Source organism: Formica exsecta, unplaced genomic scaffold (assembly GCF_003651465.1).
Source record: "Formica exsecta isolate Colony F162 unplaced genomic scaffold, ASM365146v1 scaffold272, whole genome shotgun sequence".
Taxonomy (NCBI): Eukaryota; Metazoa; Arthropoda; class Insecta; order Hymenoptera; family Formicidae; genus Formica; species Formica exsecta.
The window spans coordinates 49,309-65,069 of record NW_021849984.1 but is presented as its reverse complement, the minus strand read 5'-3'; the positions used below and the strand labels follow the sequence as shown (position 1 = coordinate 65,069).

General features: G+C 34.8%; 1 protein-coding gene and 1 long non-coding RNA gene across 3 annotated transcripts; one reads left to right on the top strand and one right to left on the bottom strand.

Moving 5' to 3' along the window:
• Window positions 1-2,133: 2,133 nt before the first annotated feature.
• LOC115237101 lies at window positions 2,134-4,743 on the top strand. 2 transcript variants are annotated; one of them, XR_003884307.1, is made up of 4 exons: window positions 2,134-2,722; window positions 2,803-2,968; window positions 3,974-4,192; window positions 4,269-4,743. It is a non-coding gene; the product is annotated as an uncharacterized LOC115237101 (long non-coding RNA). The 2 variants fall into 2 exon arrangements; XR_003884306.1 differs by having other exon boundaries at window positions 2,139-2,968.
• Window positions 4,744-5,964: 1,221 nt separating this feature from the next.
• Window positions 5,965-13,859, bottom strand: LOC115237094 (FACT complex subunit spt16). The gene is given in 15 exon segments (XM_029809942.1): window positions 5,965-6,518; window positions 6,604-6,726; window positions 6,961-7,041; window positions 7,124-7,292; window positions 7,379-7,626; window positions 7,770-7,939; window positions 8,021-8,152; window positions 8,224-8,406; window positions 8,554-9,840; window positions 12,136-12,405; window positions 12,499-12,645; window positions 12,750-12,902; window positions 12,985-13,149; window positions 13,429-13,533; window positions 13,645-13,859. Coding segments are annotated over 15 exon segments (3,315 nt in total). The 5' UTR covers window positions 13,720-13,859; the 3' UTR covers window positions 5,965-6,511.
• Between the last annotated feature and the right edge of the window lie 1,902 nt (window positions 13,860-15,761).

Sequence of the window (15,761 nt, the reverse complement as noted above, 5' to 3'; positions counted from 1 at the left end):
GAGAATACTCGACTGTGATTAGTCAATTTCTTAAAGCCCGTATTAGACTACGCATTGAAGATTGAGATTGAAGATTGATGATTGAAATTTGACCAATCAGGACAAAAGGGATTAAAATTTCTTTGTCCTGATTGGTCAAATTTCAATCTTCAATCCTCAATCTCAATCTTCAATGCGTAGTCTGATACGGGCTTAAGCCTTAAGAAATTGACTAATCACAGTCGAGTATTCTCTTCATACTTCATACGAAATTTGACCAATCAGAATAAAGAAATTTTAGTCCCTTTTGTTCTGATTAGTCAAATTCCAATCTTTAATCTTCAATCTTCAATTTTCAATGCGTAATCTGATAGTGAATTCGGTCATTTGCACTGCGTCGCACTGGTGCATATTAAAGACTGCTATACATGTGAAGTTATCTAATAAAAAAGAATAATATAAACATTTTAAGTAATTAAAATCCAATTATAATAAATTGTCATTTTATTTAACAGAACATACATTATTTTTTCATCATCAAAATCTTTATATATTATATCATATACTTCATAAATAGCAGCCTTTAATGTGCACTGGTGTGATGTAATGCAAGTGACCGAATTCGCTATGATATGGGCTTAACGCGGAACGTGAAGGGAACCAATCGCGAGCGTAACAAAAAATGCAGAATGTTCGCGATTGGTTCCACTTCTATATTGTTTATTATGTGTTATGTATTCTCTATCGTTTATTATATGTTATTATATTCACTATAATTATAATTACACACGAAAAATCTTTCATTAAAATTCTTTTTTGTCCGAATCTTCATTTTAATATTCATTTAAAGTATACAAGAATCGGGGCGATGCGTGACGCCGGGCGTAGAGTCGCGGGCTAGTAATCGAGAGATTCCAGGTTCGATTCCGCTCGGGTCCCATTCTTTCATATGCCTCAAAAAGAGGATTTCATATGTTATCCTATATAATCCTATACCAGTTTATGGTTAATCAGTAGCTGTTACACCAATTCCGCTTATATAGACTGCATTCAGCCAGAGAAAAGCGTTTAGTTAGCGCTTTGCGCTGCGCTCCCAACAGTTTTGAGCAGTTTACGATTTCTACTCTCTCTCTTCGTGTGGGGTTGGCACCGGCGAATACTCGCCATACGGCCATAAACTGGTAAATGGACTATATATAGGAATAGGAGGAATATATGAAAACTTCTCTTTTGAGGTATGTGGGAGGATGGGACCCAAGCGGAATCGAATCTGGAATCTCTCACCAATCATCACCAAACGACCACCAAACGATTAGATAATTTTAATTATTAAAAAGTTAAAGTGGTCCGGCTAACTTTACGGAGCCGCATCGCCCCCACGATTTCTGCTAAACGGACTTTTATTGTTGGTAGCGCTACCACCAAGATGGCGTCGACCACCGATATGGGCGCGCTCCGTTTGACCATGAAGTAGGTAAGGAGACAGTAAGGAATTGGTATCTTTATTTTTAGTCACGTGATGTCTTTTGGCGCTGAAAATGAGCATCGAACGTCAGCGTGAAAAAGCTATCGTCTGCGTTGGTTTGACACTATAAGGCCGGATTCACACCTTGGCAGAAAAGCAAAAAGCAGAAAAGCAGAGGCCAATCAGCACTCGCGCTAAGAAAAGCAGAATGTACTGCTTATTTTCAGCGCGAGTTCTGATTGGCTTCTGCTTTTCTAGCACGAGTTCTGATTAGCTTCTGCTTTTCTGCTTTCTGCTTTTCTGCCAAGGTGTGAATTCTCCCTTATGCTGAAAGCGTTTGACTGACCAATTGGGGCAAAGATTCCTCGCGATTGGTCAATCAACGATTACAGCGTCAAATGAACGTGGATCCATAACATATGACTTTACCTTCTACCTTGAACTATCATTTTTGCTATAAAGCCCGATCTGACAAACACACATACATATATATATAGCGCGTGTCATGCATATACTATGGGTAAATCAGTATAGATATATAATGGCCGCGTTCAGCAGAGAAAACCGCTTGGTAGCAATCGAATATGATTGGTTCTTACTTTTAGAACCAGCGAATCAACGTCGAGTGTTGATAAGACGATAACTGAGCGCTTTCTCTGCTGAACGCGGCCATTGCATTACACACATAACTACACACGTATATATTTCACATACACATGTATAACCTATATACAACCGCGTTTTCTACTAGGCCACTAGGCGTCAAACGTCTCTCTCGGGAGTCTCGGGTAATCGGGATGTTAGATTACAGCCGAATAGGTCTCTCGTTTCGCAATGAAACTCGCAAAACACGGCTGCTTAATGTGCATCATTTAATTTTCATCTTATCTACGTGTGCGTATATGTGTATTGTACATGCATAGATACATACATATGCTGCATCTGAATAGATCGCGTATATTTTTGTAAGCTTGGTCGCGAAACTGCGGAATTGCTTTTATTCCAGTGATTGAACTATCGCTATTTGTGTCCAGACCGATTAGTTTTTCGATGTTTCCTTATTGTTCGGAAAATGTGATAGAAGCGGAGCTGCATGAAAGAAAGTGAAAGATTAGAAATTGTTAGCATCAAACAAGTGTTGTGCGATTAAATACGCGATAGTTGCCGCAACATCAAAATGAGATATGTATCCACTTTGACTAGGGACTGTGCTTAGATTTATACAATTATGAAAAGAAGCTCGAGCATATACTTCACCCGAGAGTCCAATCCTATTCTGTAGGCCTATTCTGTAACTTTTAACGACAAATTCGCTATCGTTACGCGTCGTTGCACAGCTATTTTCCGATATGTTTCAGCTGCGTAACGACAAACCATGCTAGTGATATTATCGTTACGAAGTTACAAAATAGGCCTACTGAGGAGAAAACGACTCGTGGAGTATGTCTGAAATAGTTTATCGAATCCTGCGTATAGGATCTTACAGCAGTTGCAAGTAAAACGCGCGGCTCCTGTATCATGAATGTGAGTATATTTGCCAATAATTCATCGTATCTCGAATTAAATCATTCTCAGATGTATCTTTTAATATGATTTTTATTATATCTGGCAAAATCTGTGAATGACTTTGCATGCTGAGGGTACAATCTCATTTTTTTATGTCATCTTGAATTATTGACCTAAAAATCTTGATAAACTTGTTTTTGATGACAACTTTGGGATGTAATTATATTTTTCTATCTATTTTTAATTTGAAGTGTTAAATAACATAAACTTGTTTTAATTTGCAAGAAAGTCTTCTTTTCAGTAGCACTTTCTTACATTTAAACTAGAACATATGTATAACTCAAATTTATGTATATACAAAGAAATTAAATAAAAAGATACATGTAAAAAATTTCCAAAAGTGCAGCTAAAATCACAGACCTTTTGTATGATAATAACATTATTTTAATATAAACTTTTTATTTTTTCCTTTATATATTAAAAAAATACCATTTTTTAAATAATATAAGTAAAAGAAAGAAATATGCCATCATAAATATTTTTATCATTAATAATTAAAAAGTTAATAATTTATTTTTTCATATTATCATAAAACACTAACATTATTTATAAGTATATTAAAACATATTGATAAAACACTAACATATTTAAAAGTATATTGTTAAAATATATATATATTTTTGTGTGATATGTATGTGCATGTATCTATAAGATTACTGTGTGTTGTATGTTTTATCTATTTTAAACTAATTATTTTCAATCATTACTATGCAATTGGTTTTTTGTATTATTTTTGGGTGTATCTTGATTGTATAATCCTAATATAATTTCTCATCCTTTAAACATATTTATAAAACATATAGATGTATTGAATTTTAGAAAATGGATCAATCAAAAAGTTCTTCACAAGTTTTATGTATTGTAGATAGGAATACAATTGTCATTGGCAAATAATTACATGTTTAAATATTTTATTGATGTGATTGGTTTACTGTCTAATCTATTTTTAATTCTCAATACTAGGTGGTCAGCATAGCAGAGAGGTGGTGTCGAGGTGGTTGACACGCCTTCATTTATTTGAGATGATTGAAAGTGTATCACGCAGAGCGTTGAGTGGCTCCAGTGGGAGATACCACGAACGTGGTAGCTCCTTTTTGCTGAACTAGTGAGGAATCGCAGATTAAAATCTTTATCAGCCGTCGTTACCTTTCTGATGATACACAGCATACATTTCAATTAGATGTAAATATAAAATTTTCTTATAGATTTAATAATGAAATCATATTCAAATATAATAAATGTGTTTATATTTGCGCAGAAACGAGCAAAAGGAAAATAATCACGTATTCTCGTAAAGATCGCTTAGTTTGAATTATGTACAGCTACACTAACGATATATGTCGTAGAGAAAGTTGCAGTACTCGTTAAAGAAGCGTACTTTCACTTCTTGTATTCGTCATACTCACTGAATAGCTCTTCTATTCTGCCGTTTATTGCACATGTCACGGGAATTTCAATCTAATCAAGGCACGACAGGATTATGAGATCGTATTTTTCGTTTTTTATTTTGTGCTAATTTTATTGTCTCTTATTATAATACATATCTATACTGAACTGCCGATTTATATTTATTTTTGTAGAACTTTCACTTTCTTTTATATATACAGCCGTTCGTGCGTGTGAATGATGTAAATCTCTATCAGAGAAGTCATTTTATAACAATATACAGTTCCGATCACCTTACGATCACGCTGTGTTACAAAAGTTGAATAAAAAAATAGTTACCTTAGAAATGATGTCCCATTTCATTTTCTCTGTAATCTCTCACACATACATTGTACTAAAAAATCATGTATATATCTAATAGTCTATATAATAATACTATTATATAATATAGTGATGAATTTCTCTCGAGTAAGTAGGGCGTTTTAATAAAAACAATCATTTTCATGTATCAACATTACATACATTTTGGAATATAAAAATCACAAATGACATTTGTACATTAATGATAAATAACTTAAGAGCAATGTTATTTCAGACGTTAAGTGTACAAATCTCTGAGAACTAGGCGCGCAAATGAGTTTTGGATAACATTCGATTCATTTCTTCACCTTATGAATCAATAACCCTTTCGTTTTTTCAGCATACATATAATGTATGATGAGAGAAATTGCAAGTATATTTCCAACTCTTTAAATACTTAAAATAGCCAAGAAAAATTCGCTATCGGGGCCAACATTATATGATGAATCGTATTTGCCATGTTTAGTACACTGCCTGTTTAGTACATTGTCTTGCATTTCTATCATTATTTTCTTTATATAGCTCGCAATCTGCATGTTAGAAATGCTTGTGTTAATGCTGCTTTATGTTACATCATATTTTTTACAAATATAGATACGAAATTTGGATATACCTTTCATTGATTCGAAAATATTACGAGATAGAGGATAAGATTTTAAGATAATGCCTCTTGGAAAAAGGAGATACTTTTAATTTATTCCGTTAATTCATTATCTACAGGGTCTCCGGTAAAGATTGTGCCAACGCTCGTGAGCGGCTAGAGCACAGTAAACTGAACAGAAAAGTCCTGTAACATTTTTTTATATAACGCGTAATAAAGGAATTATTATTGAGTAAAGTCTGGCCAATCAGCGCCAACCTTTAGCCGGGCGCACGTCAGTGAGCCCCGCGCTGTGAAGTGTGCGCCGCCGCATACTATCAGGCGGGCGGCTCACCGACGTGCGTCCGGCTAAAAATCGGCGCTAATTGACCAGATTTTACTCAATAATAACTCCTTTATTAAGCGTTATATAAAAAAATGTTACAGGACCAGACTTTACTCAATAATAATTCCTTTATTACGCGTTATATAAAAAAAATGTTACAGGACTTTTCTGTTCAGATTACTGTGCTCTACCCGCTCACGAGCGTTGGCACAATCTTTACCGGACACCCTGTATATACACTATATGCGTTGTTCGAAACTTATTAAAACGGATGTATATTTTTAGAGTGATCCTTACATTATCAAATGAGGAATGGAATGAGATATACATACTTAATCTTAAAAACTACATTAATTACCAAAAACACAAAAATTATAAAATAAAAAAAGGAAGTAATCAAATTCTCTTTTCTGTACTTTTTTGAAGAAATACTAAACAGGACTGAAATTTAATATATATGCATTCCAACATATTTTCATATAAAATTTTTTTTACATGTACATTTAAAACGTGATTGCAGGATATTAATGTATATATTCACTGTTAAGATTGATGTACGAATTTATTGAATATTAAAGCAAACTAAATATATACGAAAACTTAAATATTCGAGAATGAAATATTCGAGAATTCGGAAAAGAAATAACCATACAGCGCCATAAATAATCATACATAATTAATTCACTCCTGCTCATTCAATGTAAGAAAATGTACTATTTTTATGGATTAGCTAATTGCTACATCTTAAGTAAGAGAGTTACTTAGAATCAGCATGGTATTTGTTGTGATTTTCTGTGTGCTTCCTTTTCAGTGCGCAGATCCTTCGCATTTACTTTCTATAAATATTTAGTAATTAAAAATGGGTAAATGAATTAAAAATGATAAATATTTATAATCATGAATGTATTAATAATTATTTACCTAGATTTCTTAGACGCCCTATCATTTCTTTCCGAACTGTCTTCGCGGGAGCGTTTTTTACTGTTGGATGAAGAATGCGACTTACTTTTATCACGCTTATCATGTTTGTCATTCTTCTTGGGGCTAAACAAACAAATTTCCAAATTATAATGACATTAAAGAAATAAAACTTAACGGCAATCACCTGTGTTTAGATGATTTGGAAGGAGACCCTTTCTTGTGCGAGCCCCCACTCCGTGATCGATCCGTTCTTTAATTATCGAAGTACAAGACTCAATACAATTTCGCAAAAAAGAAACTTGCACTTTACATAGGAATATATTATTTTTAAGCTACAATAAATCCATATTATATTACCTGTGTTTGTCTGGTGATCGTTTATCCTTACTGCTGGACGAACTTTTGCTCTTTGAATTCGTGGAACTCTTGTGCTTATGCCTTATAAACAAAACAAAAAAACATATGTATTCACAATGTTTAATAGGTACTAAAATATCAAATATATTTGTGTGCATGATACCTGTCTTTTGAAGGAGATGGAGATTGTCTTTGATTCGATTTCTTCTTCTTGCTGGAACTATAATCATCACGGTAACGATCATCTCCTCTCTCCTTGTCCTCTTCAGCCGCTTCTCGTTCCAAATCTGACCAATCTTTACCCGATTCCTCAGAACTGCCTAATTCTTCCTCTAGAAAAATACCCCAAACAAAAAATATGAAGTGAGTTAAAAAGTAAAAGAACAAATTAATAAAATATAATTTAGGACAGCAGTACCTTCACTGTCATATGTATATATATTGTTTCTGCGTTTTTAGAGAATTCATAAAAGATCTCACACCTCATATGCATCATCTTCTTCCTCCTCTTCATCTTCAGCTTCTTCATTTTCTGCATCACTTTCAGGATCTAAGAAGGTCCAGCCTCCACTATCAAAGAACCCTTCAAGATCGTCTGTTATAGTCTTCATAATCTTTGTCCAATTTAGAGATTGAACACCTTCCGAATACCGAATATCACATGAACTAAAAAAAAAAAAATACGTTTTATAAATATAATAATTATAATATATATCGTGTATGTATATGTTATATATCTTCTCCAATGTAGACCTATTAACTTTATATTAAATAATATATCTTCTTCGAAGATATATATCATCACTTACTTTAACCATTCCTTGACATGATCCAACATATTCATAGGAATGGCATTTACCATCGCTATCTTTCTGTGATAATCTTTGAAGACAAAAATCATGTCAAAATTCTTCAAATGGAATTGTACTCTTTCAAAATGAACCAATTCAATATCTTCTAATGTAATGACAAATGGAGGCTAAAATTCAATGTTGTATACAATGTATCATTTATTTTGTTTTGAAATATTGATTTTGTTTCATCACAATATATACATTACCCATTCTGTGAGATTAACCAAACATCCGCTAGTTGGTTGAAGCAAGACAGTGCTTCTATATGGTACACCAGGAAAGCCCAAGTCCCGAAATGGAGTATCAAATTCAATTTCTTGCTTTATCATTCCTTCAACCTTTGTACAACATACAGATACAATATCGTTAGTATAATTAAGCCCAATAATCTGCAATTTTATATACACACCTTTTCACAGAAACTCCTAAAAGCAGTTTTTAATTTATGTCTCAATTCTCGTTCCGACTGTTCAGCAGCAAGATCGTCGCGGTCATGCATGTGTTGATGTTTACCTAAATCTGTAGTAATTTCTCCAACTTCGGTATAAAATTGTACATCTACATGTTTCTTTTTGCCAAACATAATAGCATGCTGAAAATATAATAAACATTTGTATAGTTATGTACTATACAGAGATGCAGGAAATTTATAGATTATATTAAAATAGAAATTAATATTGCTTTTGTACATAAAATGACAATTAAAAGATTCTGTTAGACATTAATTTTTAATACATACTTTTAAATGGAAATGAAGCAGTATAATCATTTCACCATCACATGGCTGGAAGAAGGCGTTTTTAATATTATTATAAAGAATGTCCACTTTATCACCGCGGACCGAAGTGTACCGAAATCCATTTGTGTGCGCTTCTAAACCACCCGTCATTCTCTTTGTGACAATATTTGGTCGAATGTACAGATCTTTCAACTTTGGATTGCCTTTATTCTGTGACAATACTAAAGTATCCTGTTTTACGAGATCCTCCTTCTCTCTTTCTTCCGCTTCTCGATTTTTGAACTTCTTTTGAACTTCTTTAATTAGTCTAAAGGCTGTATTTAAATTTGACGATGGAGCGGAGATCTCACCGGGCTCTTTGGTATTTGTGCTTCGATATGTTACTTCTTTAACAAATGTTGCATCGGGCTGAGGATAAGATCCACCTTCGTTTCGTCCCATTGTTGCACCGGGATGAAAAAAGTTTATTCTAAGATACGTATAATCTCCCTCTACCGACTGTGAAATGTTTTTAATTGTCGATATGTGGAAGGGTACTGGAATACCAGAAATTGGTAAAATCACAGTCTCATACTTCTTATCCACATATAACTTTAACTCTTTGACCTCTGGTTCACGTGGCATGTGGCTCAAACTTTTGTATGATACTGTGGATTTACGTATTTTTTCTTGTTCTTTGCCGCCAGATTGCTGGGCCAATCGAGCCTTAGCAACTTCGTTCAATTGCTGAGCTAACTCTTTTTGATGTTGCTTCCTCTTCTCTTCCGAACTATGTTCTGTTCTCAATTTAGATTCTATTACAGCTGTTCTTTTTCCACGTCCCAGGATTTCTGGTTTTCGCTCGTTTTCTTTTCCACTTCCTTCTTCTTCTTCATCTTCATCATCTTTCACATATATACCTATATTTTTCACTTTCTTTTTCGATGGAGTCAAATTAGTAGCAGGCTGTCCTTCGTTCACCATGACTGTATCGCCTATGAAAAGGGCATATATTTTCCCTTCCTTGTCTGTTGCATCTGGATTAGTAAGGTTTGCAAGACCGACATTCACATTGAATACCATGCCCTTTTTAGCTATTGCATTAGTTTTTGGGCCTAAGAGTAAAGAACTTTCTTTAAATTCAATGCCCATAGCAAATCCAAAATTCTTGGTCAAATGATTTAACATTTCTGATTTCTCTTCTTTTACAAATTTAATACCAGCCTCGTATACTTCACTTATTTTTGTTCCTGCAACTAACTTTTTCAAAATCTCCTCTTCAAGTTGTAGCAAAAAATTGTAATTTTCCTATAAAAATGTATTATAAATTATAACATAGAGAATTTCTATAAATTGGAAATGAAGCAGTATAATCATTTCACCATCACATGGCTGGAAGAAGGCGTTTTTAATATTATTATAAAGAATATCCACTTTATCACCGCGGACCGAAGTGTACCGAAATCCATTTGTGTGCGCTTCTAAACCACCCGTCATTCTCTTTGTGACAATATTTGGTCGAATGTACAGATCTTTTAACTTTGGATTGCCTTTATTTTGCGACAATACTAAGGTATCCTGTTTTACGAGATCCTCCTTCTCTCTTTCTTCCGCTTCTCGATTTTTGAACTTCTTTTGAACTTCTTTAATTAGTCTAAAGGCTGTATTTAAATTTGACGATGGAGCGGAGATCTCACCGGGCTCTTTGGTATTTGTGCTTCGATATGTTACTTCTTTAACAAATGTTGCATCGGGCTGAGGATAAGATCCACCTTCGTTTCGTCCCATTGTTGCACCGGGATGAAAAAAGTTTATTCTAAGATACGTATAATCTCCCTCTACCGACTGTGAAATGTTTTTAATTGTCGATATGTGGAAGGGTACTGGAATACCAGAAATTGGTAAAATCACAGTCTCATACTTCTTATCCACATATAACTTTAACTCCTTGACCTCTGGTTCACGTGGCATGTGGCTCAAACTTTTGTATGATACTGTGGATTTACGTATTTTTTCTTGTTCTTTGCCACCAGATTGCTGGGCTAATCGAGCCTTAACAACTTCGTTCAATTGCTGAGCTAACTCTTTCTGATGTTGCTTCCTCTTCTCTTCCGAACTATGTTCTGTTCTCAATTTAGATTCTATTACAGCTGTTCTTTTTCCACGTCCCAGTATTTCTGGTTTTCGCTTGTTTTCTTTTCCACTTCCTTCTTCCTCTTCATCTTCATCATCTTTCACATATATACCTATATTTTTCACTTTTTTTTTTGATGGAGTCAAATTAGTAGCAGGCTGTCCTTCGTTCACTATAACTGTATCGCCTATGAAAAGGGCATATATTTTTCCTTCCTTGTCTGTTGCATCTGGATTAGTAAGGTTTGCAAGACCAACATTAACATTGAATACCATGCCCTTTTTAGCTATTGTATTAGTTTTTGGGCCTAAGAGTAAAGAACTTTCTTTAAATTCAATGCCCATAGCAAATCCAAAATTCTAGCCTAAAAGCTGTATTTAAATTTGACGATGGAGCGGAGATCTCACCGGGCTCTTTGGTATTTGTGCTTCGATATGTTACTTCTTTAACAAATGTTGCATCGGGCTGAGGATAAGATCCACCTTCGTTTCGTCCCATTGTTGCACCGGGATGAAAAAAGTTTATTCTAAGATACGTATAATCTCCCTCTACCGACTGTGAAATGTTTTTAATTGTCGATATGTGGAAGGGTACTGAAATACCAGAAATAGGTAAAATCACAGTCTCATACTTCTTATCCACATATAACTTTAACTCTTTGACCTCTGGTTCACGTGGCATGTGGCTCAAACTTTTGTATGATACTGTGGATTTACGTATTTTTTCTTGTTCTTTGCCACCAGATTGCTGGGCTAATCGAGCCTTAACAACTTCGTTCAATTGCTGAGCTAACTCTTTTTGATGTTGCTTCCTCTTCTCTTCCGAACTATGTTCTGTTCTCAATTTAGATTCTATTACAGCTGTTCTTTTTCCACGTCCCAGTATTTCTGGTTTTCGCTTGTTTTCTTTTCCACTTCCTTCTTCCTCTTCATCTTCATCATCTTTCACATATATACCTATATTTTTCACTTTTTTTTTTGATGGAGTCAAATTAGTAGCAGGCTGTCCTTCGTTCACTATAACTGTATCGCCTATGAAAAGGGCATATATTTTTCCTTCCTTGTCTGTTGCATCTGGATTAGTAAGGTTTGCAAGACCAACATTAACATTGAATACCATGCCCTTTTTAGCTATTGTATTAGTTTTTGGGCCTAAGAGTAAAGAACTTTCTTTAAATTCAATGCCCATAGCAAATCCAAAATTCTTGGTCAAATGATTTAACATTTCTGATTTTTCTTCTTTTACAAATTTAATACCAGCTTCGTATACTTCACTTATTTTTGTTCCTGCAACTAACTTTTTCAAAATCTCCTCTTCAAGTTGTAGCAAAAAATTGTAATTTTCCTATAAAAATGTATTATAAATTATAACATAGAGAATTTCTATAAATTGTATTTTATATAATATAAGAGCTCAAACATGTATTATTATATAATTAATTTTATATATCATTTTCGTTTCCTACATACCTCAATGGTCTTTGTGGGATTAACCAATAAAGTTCTTACTATATTTGAACAATAGGATTTATAACGTGCTCCCAATGAACAAACAATAACACCAAAGTGAAGAGTAGTATTTTTGTCACTAACAGCACTAAACTTAAGCGAATAATTTCCACCACTTTGTATAATGGCAGGGTAACACATATCAACTTGCGTAATATCTACGCCAGATACATATTTCTTATTTGTGATGGCTGTATCTACACCTTCTGCCAATTTTGAATGTTTAACTTTCTAAAATAAATATAAATATACATTTATCTTTTTTATATTCTTTCCTTTTGTAATTCAGTTATAATCTCATATGCAATTAGTGAGAAAATGTACCTTATCTGAATCTATAATCTCCATTATCTGATCTTTCAGATATTTTGTAAAAACATCTACCGATACAAGACAAGCTTTCTTTATAGTAAATATTTCGCTGTCTTCTTTTGGACACATAACGTAAGCAGCCGCAGCACTTACATCAATCTAAATTTACATAGAGAGAAGAGAAAGAGATAAATATTTTGATTTTTAAATTTATATATACTTATGTATTATTTTTTTATCTGGCAAATATTTTATATGCTTACTGTATCAAAAAATTCGTTTTTTAAAGCAGCTCTCCAGGCATCCATAAAAGCACTGGGATAATTTTCTTTCAAAAACACTCCCAAAGTTTTGCCCTTTTTGCTTTGTTTCATCACTTCAATGAGTTTTCCAAAGTTTGCTTTGTCTTCATCACTCTTTAAAATGTCCAAATATTGCTTAGTGCCACTGACAATTTTGATAATGAAATTTCTTATATAAATTGTACAATATACATACTCTGTCTCTCACAAATAACTTTACAGGCGGTACTTCTGTATCTTCGGTTTTATGATTTTCCACTTTCCTCAGAAATTCAATCTTCTTTTTACTGGCCAAGAAATTAATAGACTCCTCTGCCAGAATCATTATTGTATCCGTAAGTTCATAGCTGAGCAGCCATGTCTGAAAAATTTATACAATTATATTAAATTATTTTCTACTCGATAAAAAACACAATTTACCTCGATAATAAGCATGTTTGTTTATTTATTTTTCAATCATTGATACAACTGTACGATATACCTGACTGATAAATCTATAATCTAAATAAATATATTGCATAAAGAACAATCAATGTTTACTCTTAAAAAATATCAGTATATCCTTGTAATAGATTACTTGTAACAAGTACAGGAGATCTGTAGCAAAAATTTATATGAAAACTTTCTGAAATATACATACTTGCAATGCTATGGACTTGCTGTAGACGATGTCTTCGTCGGAGCCGACAGCGGAGACGAGACAGTCCATTTTACCAAAACTGTCATCCGTGCCGACTTCCCCATCCTGTTGACAATAAAAGATTTCGAAATAAATACAAAGGTTGGCTCGCCGGGATACCAAAAACACCGCGAAACACGTGCATCTCCCGCGCACACATACACAGAGCACGCTTACCTTCCATGCGGCGTACAGACGCTTCATGCGTCGAAAAAACATATCTTTGTCAAGAGAAACGTTTGCCATGATCATGATATAAATAACAAGGTGATTATCTATCAGAAGACTAACCAGCCATAAAGATAAGAAGAAGAAGTAACAAAGTGTGCTATCTTCTCGGACGAATTTTCGTCACATTCTGCGCAGCACCAAGTTTCCGCCAAAAGCAAAATTACAATTATACAAGATGGCAAGTGAGAGAGAACGCAAGGGCACGGAACAGAGTATATGTCCTTTTCTACGTGCACCTTAGCCCCCACTCCTCAACACTCAGTCTAGATATACTATGTCTATTGGGCCACCGAACAAGCTTTTCCATAACACGTTACGTTACGTTAAGTACTGACTGTAAACTTAAATTCATACCTAATCTTAAACTTCAGTCAACGCACAAACAAAATCGTAACGTAGTATGCTTTTGTTACGTTACAATGAGTTTTTCATCGCGTCGAGGAATATCTGCACAGACTCTATCTGTCTACACTTGAATAACATGGCGTGCATATCCCTGTAGACGTTCAGGCAATACTCTCTGAACTCGTACGCATCATCTAGCCTCGCCGCGCAGAACTGACAAATTTGTTTCGGTAAGGGATCAGTTTTGTACACCAGCACGGGTAGACAGGCGCGCAGCTTCTGAGCCATCCTGCGCTGCAGACCCTCGTCGCCGAAGATGGGCAACATCTCGTTCCTCTCCTCCGAGCACAGTCTGCAGACATTGTCCCACTTGTCAATCGTGTTGTCCATCGTAAAAAGAGCCGCGTTCATCGAGATACACATTATTCGCGTTATCACGCAGATGAAATCCGCGATCGTAAATTAGGTTAGTTGACACTCGACCAAGTTAGCATGTCTGACGACGAGGCACATCAACATGAGCATGTTTCCCCGATGTTCTGCGACAAGATGTATTTAAATGTATTGCGGGATGTGCCTATTCACTCGTCCCGTAGGTATATACATGTATATCTCCTCGGGAAAATTTTACTTTCACCTTTTCGCTCGTTCAGAATCGGCCTTTGAAGTGCTCGAGTCGTAGGTCGTAGGCAGTGATGCCAGAAACGGGTCCCGCGTCTAGGTGGAGGAGGGAGACCGAGATGTCTTTTTTTGAAACGTTTTATCATGTTCCAGATGTAGGAGATGGGAGTTTGATTGGTTAATGATAGGCAGAAAGATTTCCAGCTCTTTCTTTTAGCTGACTTGAGAGTACGTTTTGTGATGGCTTCTTGTTTTTTGAAATTCTATGAAATTTTGATAGGAGGTATAGTCTGAACTTAAGGCATGGATAGAAAAAACTTACATTTTTTTTATAGTTTTTGGAACGTGAAAAAGTTGCAAGGATTATTTTATGATTCATGTGTCCTCCAAAATTTGTAAACATCTGTAAATCTTTCATAATATAGGGCGTTTTCCAGCAAGGTACACAGACGACACAATGTACTATACATTATCACGCGATTGGCTATATTTTAAATTTCTTCATTTGACAGCCAATCATGTGATAATGTGTAATACACTGTGTCATCTGTGTACCTTGCTGAAAAACGCCCACAGTATTTTGTCCACAAAAAGGAACAAACTTTCTATTAATATATAATCGTCTATCTACAATTTTCTGAACATGGTTATTTTATTAAAGCAACAGAAAGGGGGCGATGCGTGGCGCCGGGCGTAGAGTAGCAGGCTGGTAATCGAGAGATTCCGGGTACGATTCCGCTCGGATCCCATCCTTCTATATGACTCAAAGAGAGATCGGGATTTCTGCACCAAAAATGCGGTATTAAAACCGATTGAAACTAGTCAAATCAAATTTAGTACGCTTCAGGCGGGTTAAGGCGCGGGCACATAAAAAAAACTTAAGCAGTAAAACTTAACCCTGCGGAAAATGGTCGATTAAAACCGATTAAAACATAATCCGTTTTAATCGGTTTTAATCGGTTTTAATCGGTTCAATCCGCGCCCGGATTAAAAAGTAATGGATTTTAATTCCGAACGAATTATAATCGGTTTTAATATCGCTTTCGCGGATTATTTCCAATCTAAAATCATTACATTCTAATCCATATTGTTGTCAA